At 40.8% G+C, this 14552-nt stretch overlaps 1 protein-coding gene across 1 annotated transcript in view; it reads right to left on the bottom strand.

The window, feature by feature from the left end:
- The window catches only part of HS1BP3 (HCLS1 binding protein 3), a 149157-nt gene that overhangs the window by 110044 nt on the left and 24561 nt on the right, over nucleotides 1-14552 (bottom strand). Inside the window, exon 4 of the mRNA XM_030195587.1 lies at nucleotides 3058-3286. Within this exon, the coding sequence (XP_030051447.1) occupies nucleotides 3058-3286 (229 nt within the window). The remainder of the gene's footprint in view (nucleotides 1-3057; nucleotides 3287-14552) is intronic.

Here is a 14552-nt window from a genome sequence, read left to right as displayed (position 1 = left end):
TCTGAATTCAAAAGAGTTTGGGACAAGGATCTCTAAGAGAGTGATAGGGAGAATAGATGGCATGGATAGGAAGACTGGATAGGCCATATAGTCTTTTCTGCCTACATTTTTGTAAGTTTCTATGGTTAGAGCACTTGGCTGACAAGCAGGGAAGTGTGGCTCAAATCCCAGTGCTGCTCTTTGTGATCTTGGGCAAGTCACTTAACCCTCCATTGGCTCAGGTACAAACTCAGAATGTAAACCCTACAGAGAGAGAATAATACCAATGGAAACTGAATGTAGCTCATCTAAATGCTACTACAGAGAAAGTTGTGAGCTAAATCCAAATAAATACATAAAATATCTGGAGGGTTACAGTAAGTGGAGAACAAACAAGAAGATATTAATTGCAGACAGCAGAGTGAGTCTTGGGACTCAAGAATGCTAAAACAGAATGAAACTCATACTGATTACTTTTCCATGCTTAACCATGGTCCCCTCTTTCTCATGCATTTAAAAGGTATTCTCAAGCACAATCCATTCCTGCTCTGGCAAGAATCTAAGATGAAGGTGCAAATTGGAAAAATGAGTTGAAAGCACCTCAACTGTCACAGGATAGCTTGGGGTTGGTGGCTCTCTCCTACAGCCCAGATGATTGCATATAGCTAAACTTGGAACTCTAATTGTTACTTCTGCTTCAAGTACCAACTACTGTGATTGCTTTTGTGATTGTTTTTTAAGCACAAGGATATCTTGTTTTTAAATATGAATATATCTATTTTTCCTGTTTCCAAGGTAACAGAGAGGAGGTGGAAACTATTCTTAACTATGAAATCTAGAGTGACATAGTTATGTGCTGTGTTTTTCTTACATTTTTAAGTGAATGCTTATTAAAATATAATAAAGTAGATTTTAGGGCTCATTTTTGAAACAGAAAAATATCCAAAAAGTGGCATAAAGCAGCAGATGGATGCAATTTTTACCAAAACATCCAAATCGTTATTTTCAAAACATTTTTAAGATGGTTTTCTATGTAGTTCATATGTAGTTTGCCTAAATCTAAAGAGGGCTTGTTGGGGTGGGATTTGGGTATTCCTAAAACGTGAATATTTTTCTGCCATAATAGAACAAAGAAAAAACATGCAGGGCTAAAAGTTAGATGATTTAGTCTAGACCTGTTTCAATCACAACTAAGTCACAAAAAGGTGCCCTAAATGACCAGATGGCCACTGGCAGGATTAAGGTATGACCCCCCCCCCTTACTTCCCCAGTGGTCACTGACCCCCTCTCATCCCCTCAAAGATATGCAACAGATCATACATACCAGTCCTAATAGAGCAGCAAACAGGTCCCTGGAGTAGCATAATGGTCGGTGCAGTGCACTGTAGAGAAGGGGACCCAGGTCCATATCCCACTCTAACTGGTACATTTGTGGTAGAGCGTGTGAGTCCTCCAAAACGAATACAAATCTATTATAATTACATACAGGTGACACCTGTAGCCATAAGGGTTACAGTAGTGGTGTACAGTTGGGTACAGTAGGTTTTTAGTGAGTTTTGGAGGGCTCACTCTACAATATAAGGGAGCAACGGTAAGATATGTATCTGGGACGCTTTATGTGAAGTCCACTGCAGTGCACCACTGCTCTGATGGGATGTCTGTGTGGCCAGTCTACTACGAATGCTGGCTCCTCTTACATCCCAATGGCTTCTTTTTGTGCTTTTTTCACTTGGATTTTTTTTTTTAAACGGCCAAAAAGATAAACACACAGAGCACAAAAGCATCTAGCCAAGAGGCCATTTTCAAAACAAAAAGATAGACATTTTTCTGTTTCGAAAATTGCTATGTTCGTCACTCGATTTTTGGATGTTTTAAGCAAAAGTCCTAAATCAGACTTAGACGTCAAATCAAAAATGCCTCTCCACATTTTTTTTCAATGGAGATCAGCAAGGATTCTGTGCTATGAGCCTTATGGAATCCATATTCATACGGATCCTACATTTTTGCTGTTTCTATGTAACTTTCCAATTGTTTTAAAACTACTTTCTCCAAAATTCTTGCCTTCATAGGCAAAGAAGAAACAGGTCTAAAATTATTCAAAATAGATGGCTTTAAAGAAACCTGTTCCAATAAAGGTCTAACTAGCAATTTTTAATGCATTTGGAACTTTAAGTTTAGCTAATAATACATTTATCACTGCCAAAATTATACTTCCCAGTTTTCCATCTGCAGCCTTAATCACTACTGGGCAATGACCATCACCTGAAGAGTTAATTGGCCTAAGAGCTTTCACAATAGACCAAACTTCAGAGTCTGTTGAAGGTTCAAAACAAGACCAACTACTCTCATCAGTAGTCAATTGAGATTCCTCTGGTAATTCGGAGCTGAAAACTCTAACTTCTCCACTTTTCTTCAAGCGTTATGTAAAAATTGTATCAAGACTTAAAAATATAAAACTACTCCTAAATCTTTCTAATCAAAGAGATGTTACTATCATCAAAGAAACAGAAAAATGTAAGCAGATAAAGACCATATGGCCTATCCAATCTGCCCACCCATACCATCTACTAACTATATCTATCTATCTAAATATATCTATATATCTATATATCTATATATATATATATATAGATATATATAGATATATATATATACACACACACGTATATACTGTTATTTATCAACATTTACTTATTTCTGATCTGATCGAAAGCTAATCAAAAAATGTATTAAGTTAGTCCAATAAAAAGGTATCATCTTATTTTCTTTTCTATGTTTTCTGTTTTATTTCTATTTATTACCTTTAAAAGTGGCCTAACACAGCTACCATATAATTCTACTTAAAATAAAATAAAACCAAAACAAACAAAATTTCAAATGAAGGCATACCAATAATCTCTATTTCTTCACTGAAGCCAGCTGAATTGCGGCTCTTCTAGTTATCATTAATCTCTAATGAGAAGCCAAGCATGTGGACCTATCGCAATGCTATATAACAACAGCAAGTCAACAGCTCAGTTGAGTATATTGATTTGTTCTGTCTTAATGAAACAATGTATTAGATTGAAAATGGCTTACTTCATGATTCCAAGAGGATCCAAATCTTCTTCTTCTTCTTCCTCTTCCACCTTCTGGTCCTCTGTTTTTTTGGGTCCTGGGATTGTCAATGTCTTAAATCGAGGATCCATATCTGGAGTATTATCTTCTTTGAAAAAATCCAAGGGTTCACTTTCCTTCTCTTCTTCCTCATGCTCATTGTCAAAAATATTTTTACTTTTTGCATCAACGATATTTGTAGATTTGGACCCTACAAAAAAATGCACGGGCTGTTAGATTGTGAACACCCAACAATAATCACCACTTTTCTAACATCTTACACATAAAATGGGTAATTCTATAAGCTGGTGTCTAAATGTTTCATGCCAAATATGCATGTAGGTTATAGAATGATAACACTTATGTACATCATTGGCAGTAATAATTGGCATTTATGCATATTAAGTGCTAGTCACTATTCTATACAGTATCCAACAAAATTGCTTATCCCTGGATTCTATAAGGGCGCTCAGATTTGCATGCCCAAATTTGTGTGTGATCCTGAGAAGTGTATGCAGCTAAATTGGGTAATGACCCAATTAATGTCAATAATTGGGCACTTTGAATTATTGATGTTAATTGGCACCAATTTGGATTTGCACACACATCTTGCTACATGCTATTCTATAATACTGCGCACTCAAATCCCATAGAGCACAACTCATAAAGGGGTGTGGCCATGGCAGGAACATAGGTGGGTCGGGGGTGTTCTGCAAATTTGCATGCAGTGTTATACAATACTGCAGATGAGCAGCAGGAATTACACCTGGTTTCAGAACGCCTACGTTCTGGTGCCCAACTTTGGGCATGGGAATCAGCGCTAAGAGCTATTCTGTAAAAGACGCTCAACACAGAGCATCCTTTATAAAATAGCACCAGGCGCCATTTACTTATCTGGTTCTTAGTGTGTAAATGCAAAGGGGAGGCGTATATGTTATGTTTCAATGGTTTTTATTGATGACAAATCGAAAAGTACAAATCCACCGTAACATAGCGGCTTCAGTGCAATTCAACAGAACTCAATGGAGCAACACTTCAAAAATACTGCATTATGTACAGCCATCAAATATTTATAACTTTTATCCCCTTCCCCCCCTCCCTAACTGTGTTCTATGTTTAACTTTCTATATTTCAACGATTGTTATTGATGACTTGACTCCGCCAAGAAACAAAAAGCCATCTGGTGATACAGAGTATATACCTATTAACAGCAAAGTACAAAACCACTAACACCAAAACCACATATACACAGTATATTCTGCTGGTATATCACCCTGACAACATAAGTTACTTGTATTATATTTGAACTCATATATCCCCCTCCCTTCCCCTACCCCCTCCTCCCTCCCTATATACCCATACAATGTTTTCCCCACCGTGCACCAGTCTTAAGTATAATATTAATCATAATTTATTAAGGATTAGACTTCTTCCCCGTTGTGTTATCTTGGCCAAGTAGGGGTTCCAGATCCCAAGGAATCGGAGCTTACGTTTATAAGAACCTCTAGCCTCTTGTGCTTCCCAAGTAATTACCTGATGTACTTGGTTTCGCCAATGCCAGTATTCTGGCTTGTCCTGTGAGGCCCATTTTTGCAAGATGCACTTTCTTGCTATCAAGCAAAGCTTGCGACACAGCAAGGCTTCTCCCGCTCTAAGCCCTCTAAATGTGTCTGGACAATCAAGCACCACCTGGGCAGGCGTTCCCTGTACACATTTCGGCAGCATGAGAGAAAGAAATGCCACCACCCTCTTCCAAAAGCATCTTATAAGCGGACATCCCCAAAACCCGTGATATAAAGAGTTATCAGCTAAGTTGCACTTCAAGCAAGTGGGAGTCTTTATTCCACCTGCTCGGAATAGCTGGACTTGTGAGAAGTATGCTCTGTGTATAACTCTGTATGCGCACTCTCTATATCCTGCACCAGTAATTAATTGTGTAATATTCTTAAGATGCGCTGCAATATCCCAAGATGTTAGATCTTGGCCTACATCTACCTCCCAACGTCTCTTAAGCTGAACCAGCTCCTTTTCAGGCACTAATGCCCAAAGTTTCTTTTGTAGATTGGAAATGGAGGGGGCCTCATTAGAGACTTCGGCAAATAGGTTTAAAATTCTCTCTCCCAAGCGAAACTGAAGTGCCGCCTTATTGAGAGAGTGAACATAGTGTTTCAACTGACAGTGTGCAAAGGTGTCACCCCACCGAATGGACTCTTGAGGGATCAGATGGTCTAAAAGTCTAAGCTCTCCTGTGTGGCTTACCACTGTTCCCAAGTTCTTGAGGCCTTGTGCTTCCCACCGCACAAATACTGGATTTTCCTGTCCGGGTCCAAACATAGGATTCCCTCTAATCGTTAAGAGTTCCGACACCTGTGGATCCCCTCCCAGATGTTTCCCCAAGAATCTCCATGCATCCCGTACAGGTCCCAGAAGAACAGATTTACCTCCCATTTGTGCCAATGATGCACCATCCCCATGCAATAACGAGACCAGTTGGTAAGGTTTAAACAATTCCCTTTCTATGCCCAGGGGTGTATGGTATTCAGAGAAACAAATCCAATCACGTACTAGTCTCAGGTTACATGCTATGTTATATAATTTAATATTAGGCAATCCCATACCACCTTGCTTCCACCCCCCCAAAAGTAAGGGCAACCGGATCTTTGCCTTTTTATTATATGCCCAACAAAACCTCGTCACCAAACGATAAAACAGTCGTATATCTTTCTGTAATAGTCTTATTGGCAATGTTTGCATGGCATATAGCCATCTAGGGAGAATAACCATGCGTACCATGCACAGTCGACCTGACAGTGACAGTGTTAACGCCTTCCAAGCTTCCAACTGCTGTTTTGTTTTCTCTAACAACCACTGTATGTTAGTTCTATGTAAATCCACTGTCCTTGTAGTCAGTAATATACCCAGATAACGAAAGGAGTTCTCCACCCATCGCAGTGGAAATTGTCCCACCCATGATCTACGGGTCTCTGCCGTTATGGCCAACGCTTCTGATTTGTCATAATTAATTTTAAATCCTGAGTATGCCCCAAATTCTGAAAATATTTCCAACAAGTCTCCCAGTGACTCCCGGGGGTTGGTAAGGACCACCAGCAGGTCATCAGCAAAGGCTGCCACTTTGAATTCTCGGTCTCCAAACTTCACCCCACTAATTGTCCTACAAGAGTAAATATCGCGGATCATAGGATCCATATATAATACAAAAAGTAAGGGTGAAAGCGGGCAACCCTGCCGAGTACCCCGCTGAACGTTAAATACTTCAGAGTGCATCCCATTCACCCACAGCTTAGCCTGTGGCGCTTCATATAGAACTGCTATCGCCCTCATAAACCACCCCTGAAATCCATATTTTTCTAGGGTAGAAAACAAAAAAGGCCATTCCACCCGATCAAATGCCTTTTCGGCATCAAAACTGATCATAATGGATGGGTCACCTGTGTTCTCTAAACGTTCTAGGGAGGCTAAAATACATCTAAGGTTCCGTGTTACCGACCTCCCCTGAACAAAGTCCACTTGTGCCTCATGGATGACGCCTGGAAGCACTCGTCCCAACCGGTTCGCCAAAATTTTTGCAAATAGCTTTACTTCCTGGTTAAGAAGCGAGATTGGCCTATAAGATGTTACCAGGGTGTGATCTCTTTTTGGTTTAGGCAGTACTATTATCTGGGCTAAATTGAGGTGTTTTGGTAGTTGGCCGTGTTCCACCCAAGAATTAAATGCCTCAGTTAAAGATGGCACTATGGAATCCCCCAACATTTTGTAAAATTCTGCCCTTAAGCCATCTGGGCCCGGAGCTTTACCTAGCTTGCAACTTCCTATGGCCCAGCTCACCTCATCACTACTTATGGGAGCGTTCAAAATCTTACATTCTTCCTGCGTTATGTGTGGTAGCAAAACATTTTCCAAATAAAGGGCTTCACTAAGGCCACTCTCCTCTCCTGGATTATATAATTGCTGGAAAAACCTTTGAAAAACATCTCTTATATCCTTATCTGCATGACGCAGTATACCCCCTCCATCTCTAATGGTTAGTATATGTCTGGACATGTTCTTGGAATTAATCAGCTTCGCCAGCATTTTGCCCCCCTTATTCCCATGTTTATAAAGTTGGAATTTATAATATGCCTGCGATTTAACTGCCCTGTCTTGTAGTAAAGTATTCAACGCAGTCTGGACATTTATAATGTTTTGTCTAATCTGGTGAGTAGGTTGTTCTCCAAATTTTTTTCGTAAACCAAATAATTGTTTTTCCAAGCGTAAAATTTCATTATCTCTGGCTTTCTTGTGGTGACTAACATAACTTATTATGTCCCCCCTCAAAACCGCTTTTGCAGCCTCCCAGAATAAAGTAACCCTATCTTTCATCTCTTCATTATTGTGTGAATAGTCCTTCCACTTGTTTACAAGAAACTCCCTGAATTTTTCATCTTTGTAAAGATAACTAGGAAAAGACCAACCTCTTCCCTTCCCCTCTTGAATCCCCACTTTCCATGACATCGACACCGCTGCATGATCTGAAATTATGCAGGGACCAATCTCCGCTCCAATTACATCCGAGAAACTCTCTCGCGAGACCAACAAATAGTCAATCCTGGAATGAGTTTCATGCGCTTTAGACTGATGCGTATATTCCCTTTCTAACGGAAAGTATTGAACAGAAATCTGGCAGTCCCCTCCCCTTCATTGGCCCTTGCCCTGACGGGGGATTAGATTTGTCCAACTGAGGATTCCAAGCCATATTAAAATCTCCCCCTAACACCAAAGGTATAGATTCTACTTTAGATAAAATCGCTACTAAGTTCTTATAAAATTTTAGGTCAAGCTGGTTTGGGGCATATATACTTCCCAGGAGTAACTGCTGTCTGTTTATTGTCGCCTGGCAGAAAATAAAGCGTCCTTCTGGGTCTTTCACGATGTTATTAATTTGCATTGCCACCCCTTTTCTGATTAAAATGGCCACTCCTCTTTTGCGGCCCACTGCCGATGAAGCCACACACTCCCCCACCCACCATTTTGCTAATTTAGCATGTTCATTCTCCGACAGATGCGTTTCCTGCAGAAACACAATATCTGCCTTAATACGTTGTAAATACTGCAGTATTTTAGATCTTTTTATGGGGGAGTGAATACCCCCCACGTTCCACGTAGTTATCTTAACCATGTTTCCTACAGGTAATAATAATTAACCCCATTTACTTAACATCATGTCCAGGAAGAACCAGCCCAGCCTCCGGTCCCCCCCATGTAAGATCTCAAAATCCTCACTAGCACACACTTCATAATAATTTGCTTTTGCATAAAATTCAATCTTATTCTTCCTGTCTGGCGCACATTTTCTAAACATCCCTCCCAACCCCCTTCCCGTCCCACCCCGAAGCATCCCACCCAAACTCCCCTTCGTTCCCCTACTATCCCTCTGCGAGATCTTAGTCACTATTAACGCCTCCCCCCCATCCCGCACCCAACCAGCCAATACTATTCTTAGGTGATATACCTCCTTCTTCTTGAGCCAAATTAGTGATCCACACCTTCTCTCACCATCTACTCCATTTCACTTGTTATGCAGATTATATTCTGCAAATGAACTCCCACAGATATGTATTTGCCAAAAGAAACATTTTTAACATTTCTCCCGTTCTCCCCGGCACCCTAAGAACCTACATCAGGGCGGGCAGACACCATCCTCTCAACTCCTGCAATGCTATAACCTTTAGATATTATTAAGTGTTATTAAATTTTCTTAAACCCTTTCATAGCAACAGGTGCAATACATTTGTAAACCCGGTCAACAATTTTAACCATTTAGAACATGTCATCTCGTTAGCATTGCACTGTTAATGATAATCATATACTCTACAAACATCCAATCTCGAGTTTATCTCTTCAGCAACTGGCCAGTCCGTTGGTGGGAAGTTTTTTCCTGTTCCCTCATAGAGGAACATGTATTGCTTCACACCACCAGCATGTTGTTTACATTAAGCTTACTCTCTACTGCCCCAAACATTTAAGAGGGCTGCCAGTTATCTTGATTTTTTCATTCATTATTTTGCCAGCCATGATGTTGCAATTTCCTCCCCTTCATCCACCAGTCCTGAACAGATTAAATATAAAGTTCTGCTCCGCACTTATGAAACTTAAAAGTAGATCAAAACTAATAGTTAATATAAACCAGTGGTTAACCCAAAAACTCTAAAATTTTCCAAACAAATCCAACCGATTCTTTTTGTAACTCTCTGCTGGTATCTGTGCTCCTTGCCGCCCTCCAGTCCCCGCTCTCCATCAGCAACAAGTAGAGACCAGGTATTAAACAGCTTTTCTCAATTCCACCATTGAGGCCTATTAACAGTCAGGACTCTGCCAACATGTGGTGTTCATTAAGCTTTTTCTCCGCTTCTGTTGCTGTTTGAAAGGTCTGCCAGCGATCTTGCACTTGCACCCGTAGTTTCGCGGGATATTGCAGAGCAAACTTTATCTTTTTTGCTGCCAGCTTTGAACAGATAGGATGGAATCTTCTTCTCTGCTCCTGTACTGCTTGGGTGTAATCCTGAAAAATCAGTATATTCTGTCCTCCATATTTCAATGAGTCTCTCCGTATCTTAAAGCCCTGGAAAATTTCAAGCTTATGTTTGTAGTTTAAGATTTTTGCCACTACTACCCTGGGCTTAGCATTTATCTCCAGCTTCCTTCCCACGCGGTGTGCGCGCTCAATCACCAACGGCCCCGCCGAATCTGTTAGGGCCAATTCCTTTGTCAACCAAGCCTCCAGCCATGGCTCTAGGTTGCGCTCCAGCAATTGTTCAGTAAGCCCTACAATGCGCACATTGTTCCTTCGTGATCTGCTCTCCAAATCCTCGATTTTTAACCCTTGTTCTCTCAGCTGTTGCTATAAATTTCGCAAATCGGGTCCATAGCTGCGTGTATCGTCTTCGATTGCGGAGACTCGCGTTTCTAAGTCACTTGTTCGAGTGCCCAGACCGTCCATTGCCATTTGTAGATTATCTAATTTATCATTTAGCGCTGTCCATTTCAGAGCCCAAGCGCTCGTAATTGCGCCGGTCAACTGGGAGAGCTGCTGCTCCGTGAAACTCGGCACCGCCGCTTCGAGGCCTACCTCCGCCATCTTGCCCTCTGCGCTGCTCGCCTTGTTTTTTCCTTTATTGGCCAGCCGCTGGGTCATTGCTGTTGGCGATTTCGTGATGTATTTTTCCATACGCTGTTACTAATTAACTCAGCGAATTTTGAAGGACTTCTCCCTGGTGAATTAGGCTGTTTACGGGATGAGGGTCTTGGAGCTGAGGCACCACGCTGCTAGCTCAGCTCATGACGTCACGTGACCCCCAGGGGAGGCGTATATGTTATCTGTTCAACAAAATTTATGGACCCTAATGTTTTCCCATCATTTTTTTACTATGACATTGTTTAATGACATTATACTGAACTGTAGCCTACCCATGTTACTGTGTAAGCCACATTGAGCCTGCAACTAATGGGAAAATGTGGGGTATAAATGTGTTAAATAAAATAAAAATATGTGAGCAGAGCATGGAAAATCATGGGCATGTCACCCAGGAACATGTGCAACTTACAGAATACTATCAGCTATGCACACTGTATGGCACACTTAGGCATGCCAACTTACACATAAGAACATAGCAATAGCTATACTGGGTCAGACCAATGGTAAATCTAGCACAGTATCCTGTTTCCAGCAATGGTCAATCCAGATCACATGTACCTGGCAGAAACCCAAATAGAAGCAACATTCCATGCTACCAATCCCAGGACAAGCAGTGGCTTCCCCCATGTCCATCTTAATAACAGATTATGGGAATAGGCTTAGGAGAAATCTAAAAAAAGTATTATTTCATGGAAAGGGTGTTGGAAGCATGGACTGGCCTCCCGGTGGAGGTCGTGGAGTCGAGGACTATGTCAGAATTTAAGAAAGAGTGGGATAAGCATATGGGTTCCCTTAGGAAAAGGAAGAGTAAGGGGTTACAGAGAATGGGCAGACTGGATGGGCCATTTGGCCTTTATCTGCCGTCATGTTTCTAAACCTATTCCTGGTTTGCTTTTTGAGGTGATTCAGTTGCAGGGCCCTGTTCCAACTGGCATAAGAGACTTCTTAAAGCAAGCATCTCTTATGAGGAAAAAGACTATTTTTGGTAACTGGCTCATGTTGACCCACCTACAGCGCATCATTGGAGGTCCTACATGATCACCCTGAGCACTCTGGAATGTAAGGGCATTTATGATTTGTCATCTGTCAAAGGAGACCATTTCCTACGGCTTTGCTCCCCTTTTTGGGACACACTGACCCCCCTGGCTCGTAGTAGAATCCTGAACGGCTAGTCTAGCAGTCCCTACCGAGAAGACACTGGGGTAGTGGGTGGGTGGAAGGGTGGGGTAGGGGCGTTTCTTTGAATTTTCTAGATGGATACTGATATTTTGCCTATCTTATTTAGTATTCTTTTGTTGAATGTTTTGTTGCAGTTAATTTTATTAATGGACTTCAGGTTTGCTACCAAAATAAAATATATTCGGAAAAAAATATTATTTCAGCTAGGGTAGGAGTGGATAAACATGTCCTGCTACAGTATGTGCAGCCCGTGTCACTCCTTGTGCACGTGTGTGTGTGTGTGTGTGTGTGTGTGTGTGAGACTAGCAGTTAGCTACTTCTTCCATTAAAGACCTGGTTGAAGAGCCAAGCTTTCACCTGCTTCCTGAAATAGAGATAGTCTTGTGTTAAGCAGAACCTTTCAGGGAGTGCATTCCAGAGTGTGGGTGCTACTCCGGAGAAGGCTCGCTTGCGGGTATCACATTGTATAATGTCATTTGGAAAGGGTGTGGTTAGGGATACTCCTTGGGAAGACCTTTAGTGTCCTTGGAGGTGAGTAGAGGGTGATCCTGTTCTTCAAATGCTTGGGGCCATTTCCTTTAAGGGACATGAAGATCAGACATGAGTTTTACATTTAGCCATGTATTACCGGTAGCCAGTGAAGATTTTGCAAAAATGATGTGATGTGGTCACATCGCTTGCAACCTTCTATTAGTCTTTCCGTAGCATTCTGAGTCAACTGGATCTGGTGCAGACCCTTTTGTAATCAGACCAGTGTAGAGTGCATTACAGTAATCCAGTCTTGATGTTATCATGGCATGCACAACTGGGACAAGATTTGCCTTCTCAATGTAAGGACAGAGGCAGTGTAGTTGTCAAAGATGGTAGAAGCAGCTCTTGAAGGTTGCTTTGATTTGGGGAATCAGAGTAAGTGTTGAACCTAACTGTATTCTAAGGTTCCTGACTTGTGATTTGAGGGGGAGTTCTTATACTTAAGAACAAACATGAATCTGTCCTTGATTTAACAAAAGAACTACTATTTACTGTACCAGGACAAGGTTTCATATAATGTCACTTGTCAAACACTCTTATGTGTCTCTGGTCTAAGAGATCTGACTGCAACAAATAACGAATGTATTAAACATGTGTCTTGTCTAAACAAAATGTTTTATACTTTTGCACCCTATTTTAGAATTTGTTACAAATGTTTGGAGTAAACACCATACCAGATTGTTTTTCTGTCCTAATTCAACACATTTATTTATTTATAAGATTTTGTATATCATTTTAGTGAAACATGTTTCATTCAAACAATAAAATGATGGAAAAAAGGTAAAACAGAAAGGGAGGAGGGTCTTACAGCATCAACAAGTCCCAACAAATAAATCCTTCATCACTTCTTAATCCATCAAGAAATCACAAGTAGCAACCTGGACAGTAGCGAAGTCCATGATTATACATTTAAAATTTCCTTTGGAGGGAAAAAGAATCAATTTTGGTTTCCATTCTTAGATAAGAGGCCTCATTGTGCAGTTGGATGGTCACTCGCCTACTGTGCCCATGACCTGAGTTTAATTCCCACACTGGGATTTCTGTCAGGTAGCCAGCCTCTGACCAACTAAATCAACCATCTATCTCCGGAGTGGAGGAGTAGTCTAGTGGTCAGTGCAGCGGACTCTGATCCTGAGGAACTGGGTTCGATTCCCACTGCAGCTCCTTGTGACTCTGGGCAATTCACTTAACCCTCCATTACCCCAGGTACAAAATAAGTATCTGTATATATGTAAACTGCTTTGAATGTAGTTACAAAATACCACAGAAAGGTGCTATATCAAGTCCCATTTCCCCTTCCCTTCAGTAGGTAAATGAGTACCTGCCCTTAGCCAGGGGGTAAAGATGATTTGGGAAGGCAATTGTAAACTATTCAGGAAGGACATAGCCATAGTGGAAACACATAATGAATTCTTTGTCTTTCCTGAAGAGAATGTAAGAGATCTTACTGTGCCAGAAACGGTTTTCAAGGGTGATGATATGGGAGGAACTGAAACAAATCTCAGTGAACCTGAAAGATGTGCTGAGCCAAATCAACAAATTAAAGAGTAATAAATCACCTGTACCAAATGGTATACGCTCCAGGATACTGAAAGAACTCAAACATGAAACTTCTGATCTGCCATTAGTGGCTGGTAACCTGTCATGAAAATCATCTGTAGTACTTCATGATCAGAGAGTGGCTACCATAATGCCATTTTTAAAAAAAAGAGTTCCAGGGATGATCTTAGAAATTACAGATCGGTAATCCTGATATCAGTGCCAGGCAAAATAGTGGAAACTATTTTAAAGAATAAAATTACAGAACACATTGACAAACATGATTTAATGGGACAGAGTAAACGAGGATTCAGACAAAGGAAATTAGGAAGGGGATAGAAAATAAGACAAAGAATATTATAATGCCTCTGTATTGCTCCATGTTGCGAACTCACCTTGATTACTGAATGCAATTTGGGTCACCATATCTCAAAAAAGATACAGTGGAATTAGAAAAGTTTTAAAGAAGGGCAACCAAAATGATTAAGGGAATGGAACTCTTCTCATACAAGGAAAGATTAGGGCTCTTCAGCTTGGAGAAGAGATAGTTGAGGGTGGATATGATAGAGGTCTACAAAATACTGAGTGGACTAGAACAGGTAAATATAATCAATTATTTACTCTTTCAAAAATTACAAAGACTAGAGGACACTCCATGAAGTTGAATGGTAATACTTTTAAATCAAAGAAAAGAAAATATTTTTTTCACTTAACAAATAGTTAAGCCCTGGAACTTGTTGTCGGAGAATGTGGAAGCATCAGTTAGCATATCTGGGTTTAAAAAAGGATAAGTCCCTGGAGGAAAAGTCCATAATCTGCCATTAAGGTAGACATGGGGAAAGACACTATTTATCTCTGGGATTGGTAGCATGGAACTTGATACTCTTTGGAATTCTGCTAGGTATTTGTGAACTCGATTGGCCACTGTTGCAAGCATGATATTGGGTGAGATGGCCCATTGGTCTGACTCAGAATGGTTACTCTTATGTTCTTATAAGTCTGCCAAAAAAACATCAACCAAGTGGTGGCCCCCATA

This window comes from Microcaecilia unicolor, chromosome 3 (assembly GCF_901765095.1).
Source record: "Microcaecilia unicolor chromosome 3, aMicUni1.1, whole genome shotgun sequence".
In the NCBI taxonomy this organism is placed as follows: Eukaryota; Metazoa; Chordata; class Amphibia; order Gymnophiona; family Siphonopidae; genus Microcaecilia; species Microcaecilia unicolor.
Note: the sequence above shows the minus strand (reverse complement) of the source record. Positions and strands in the feature narration are given on the sequence as shown.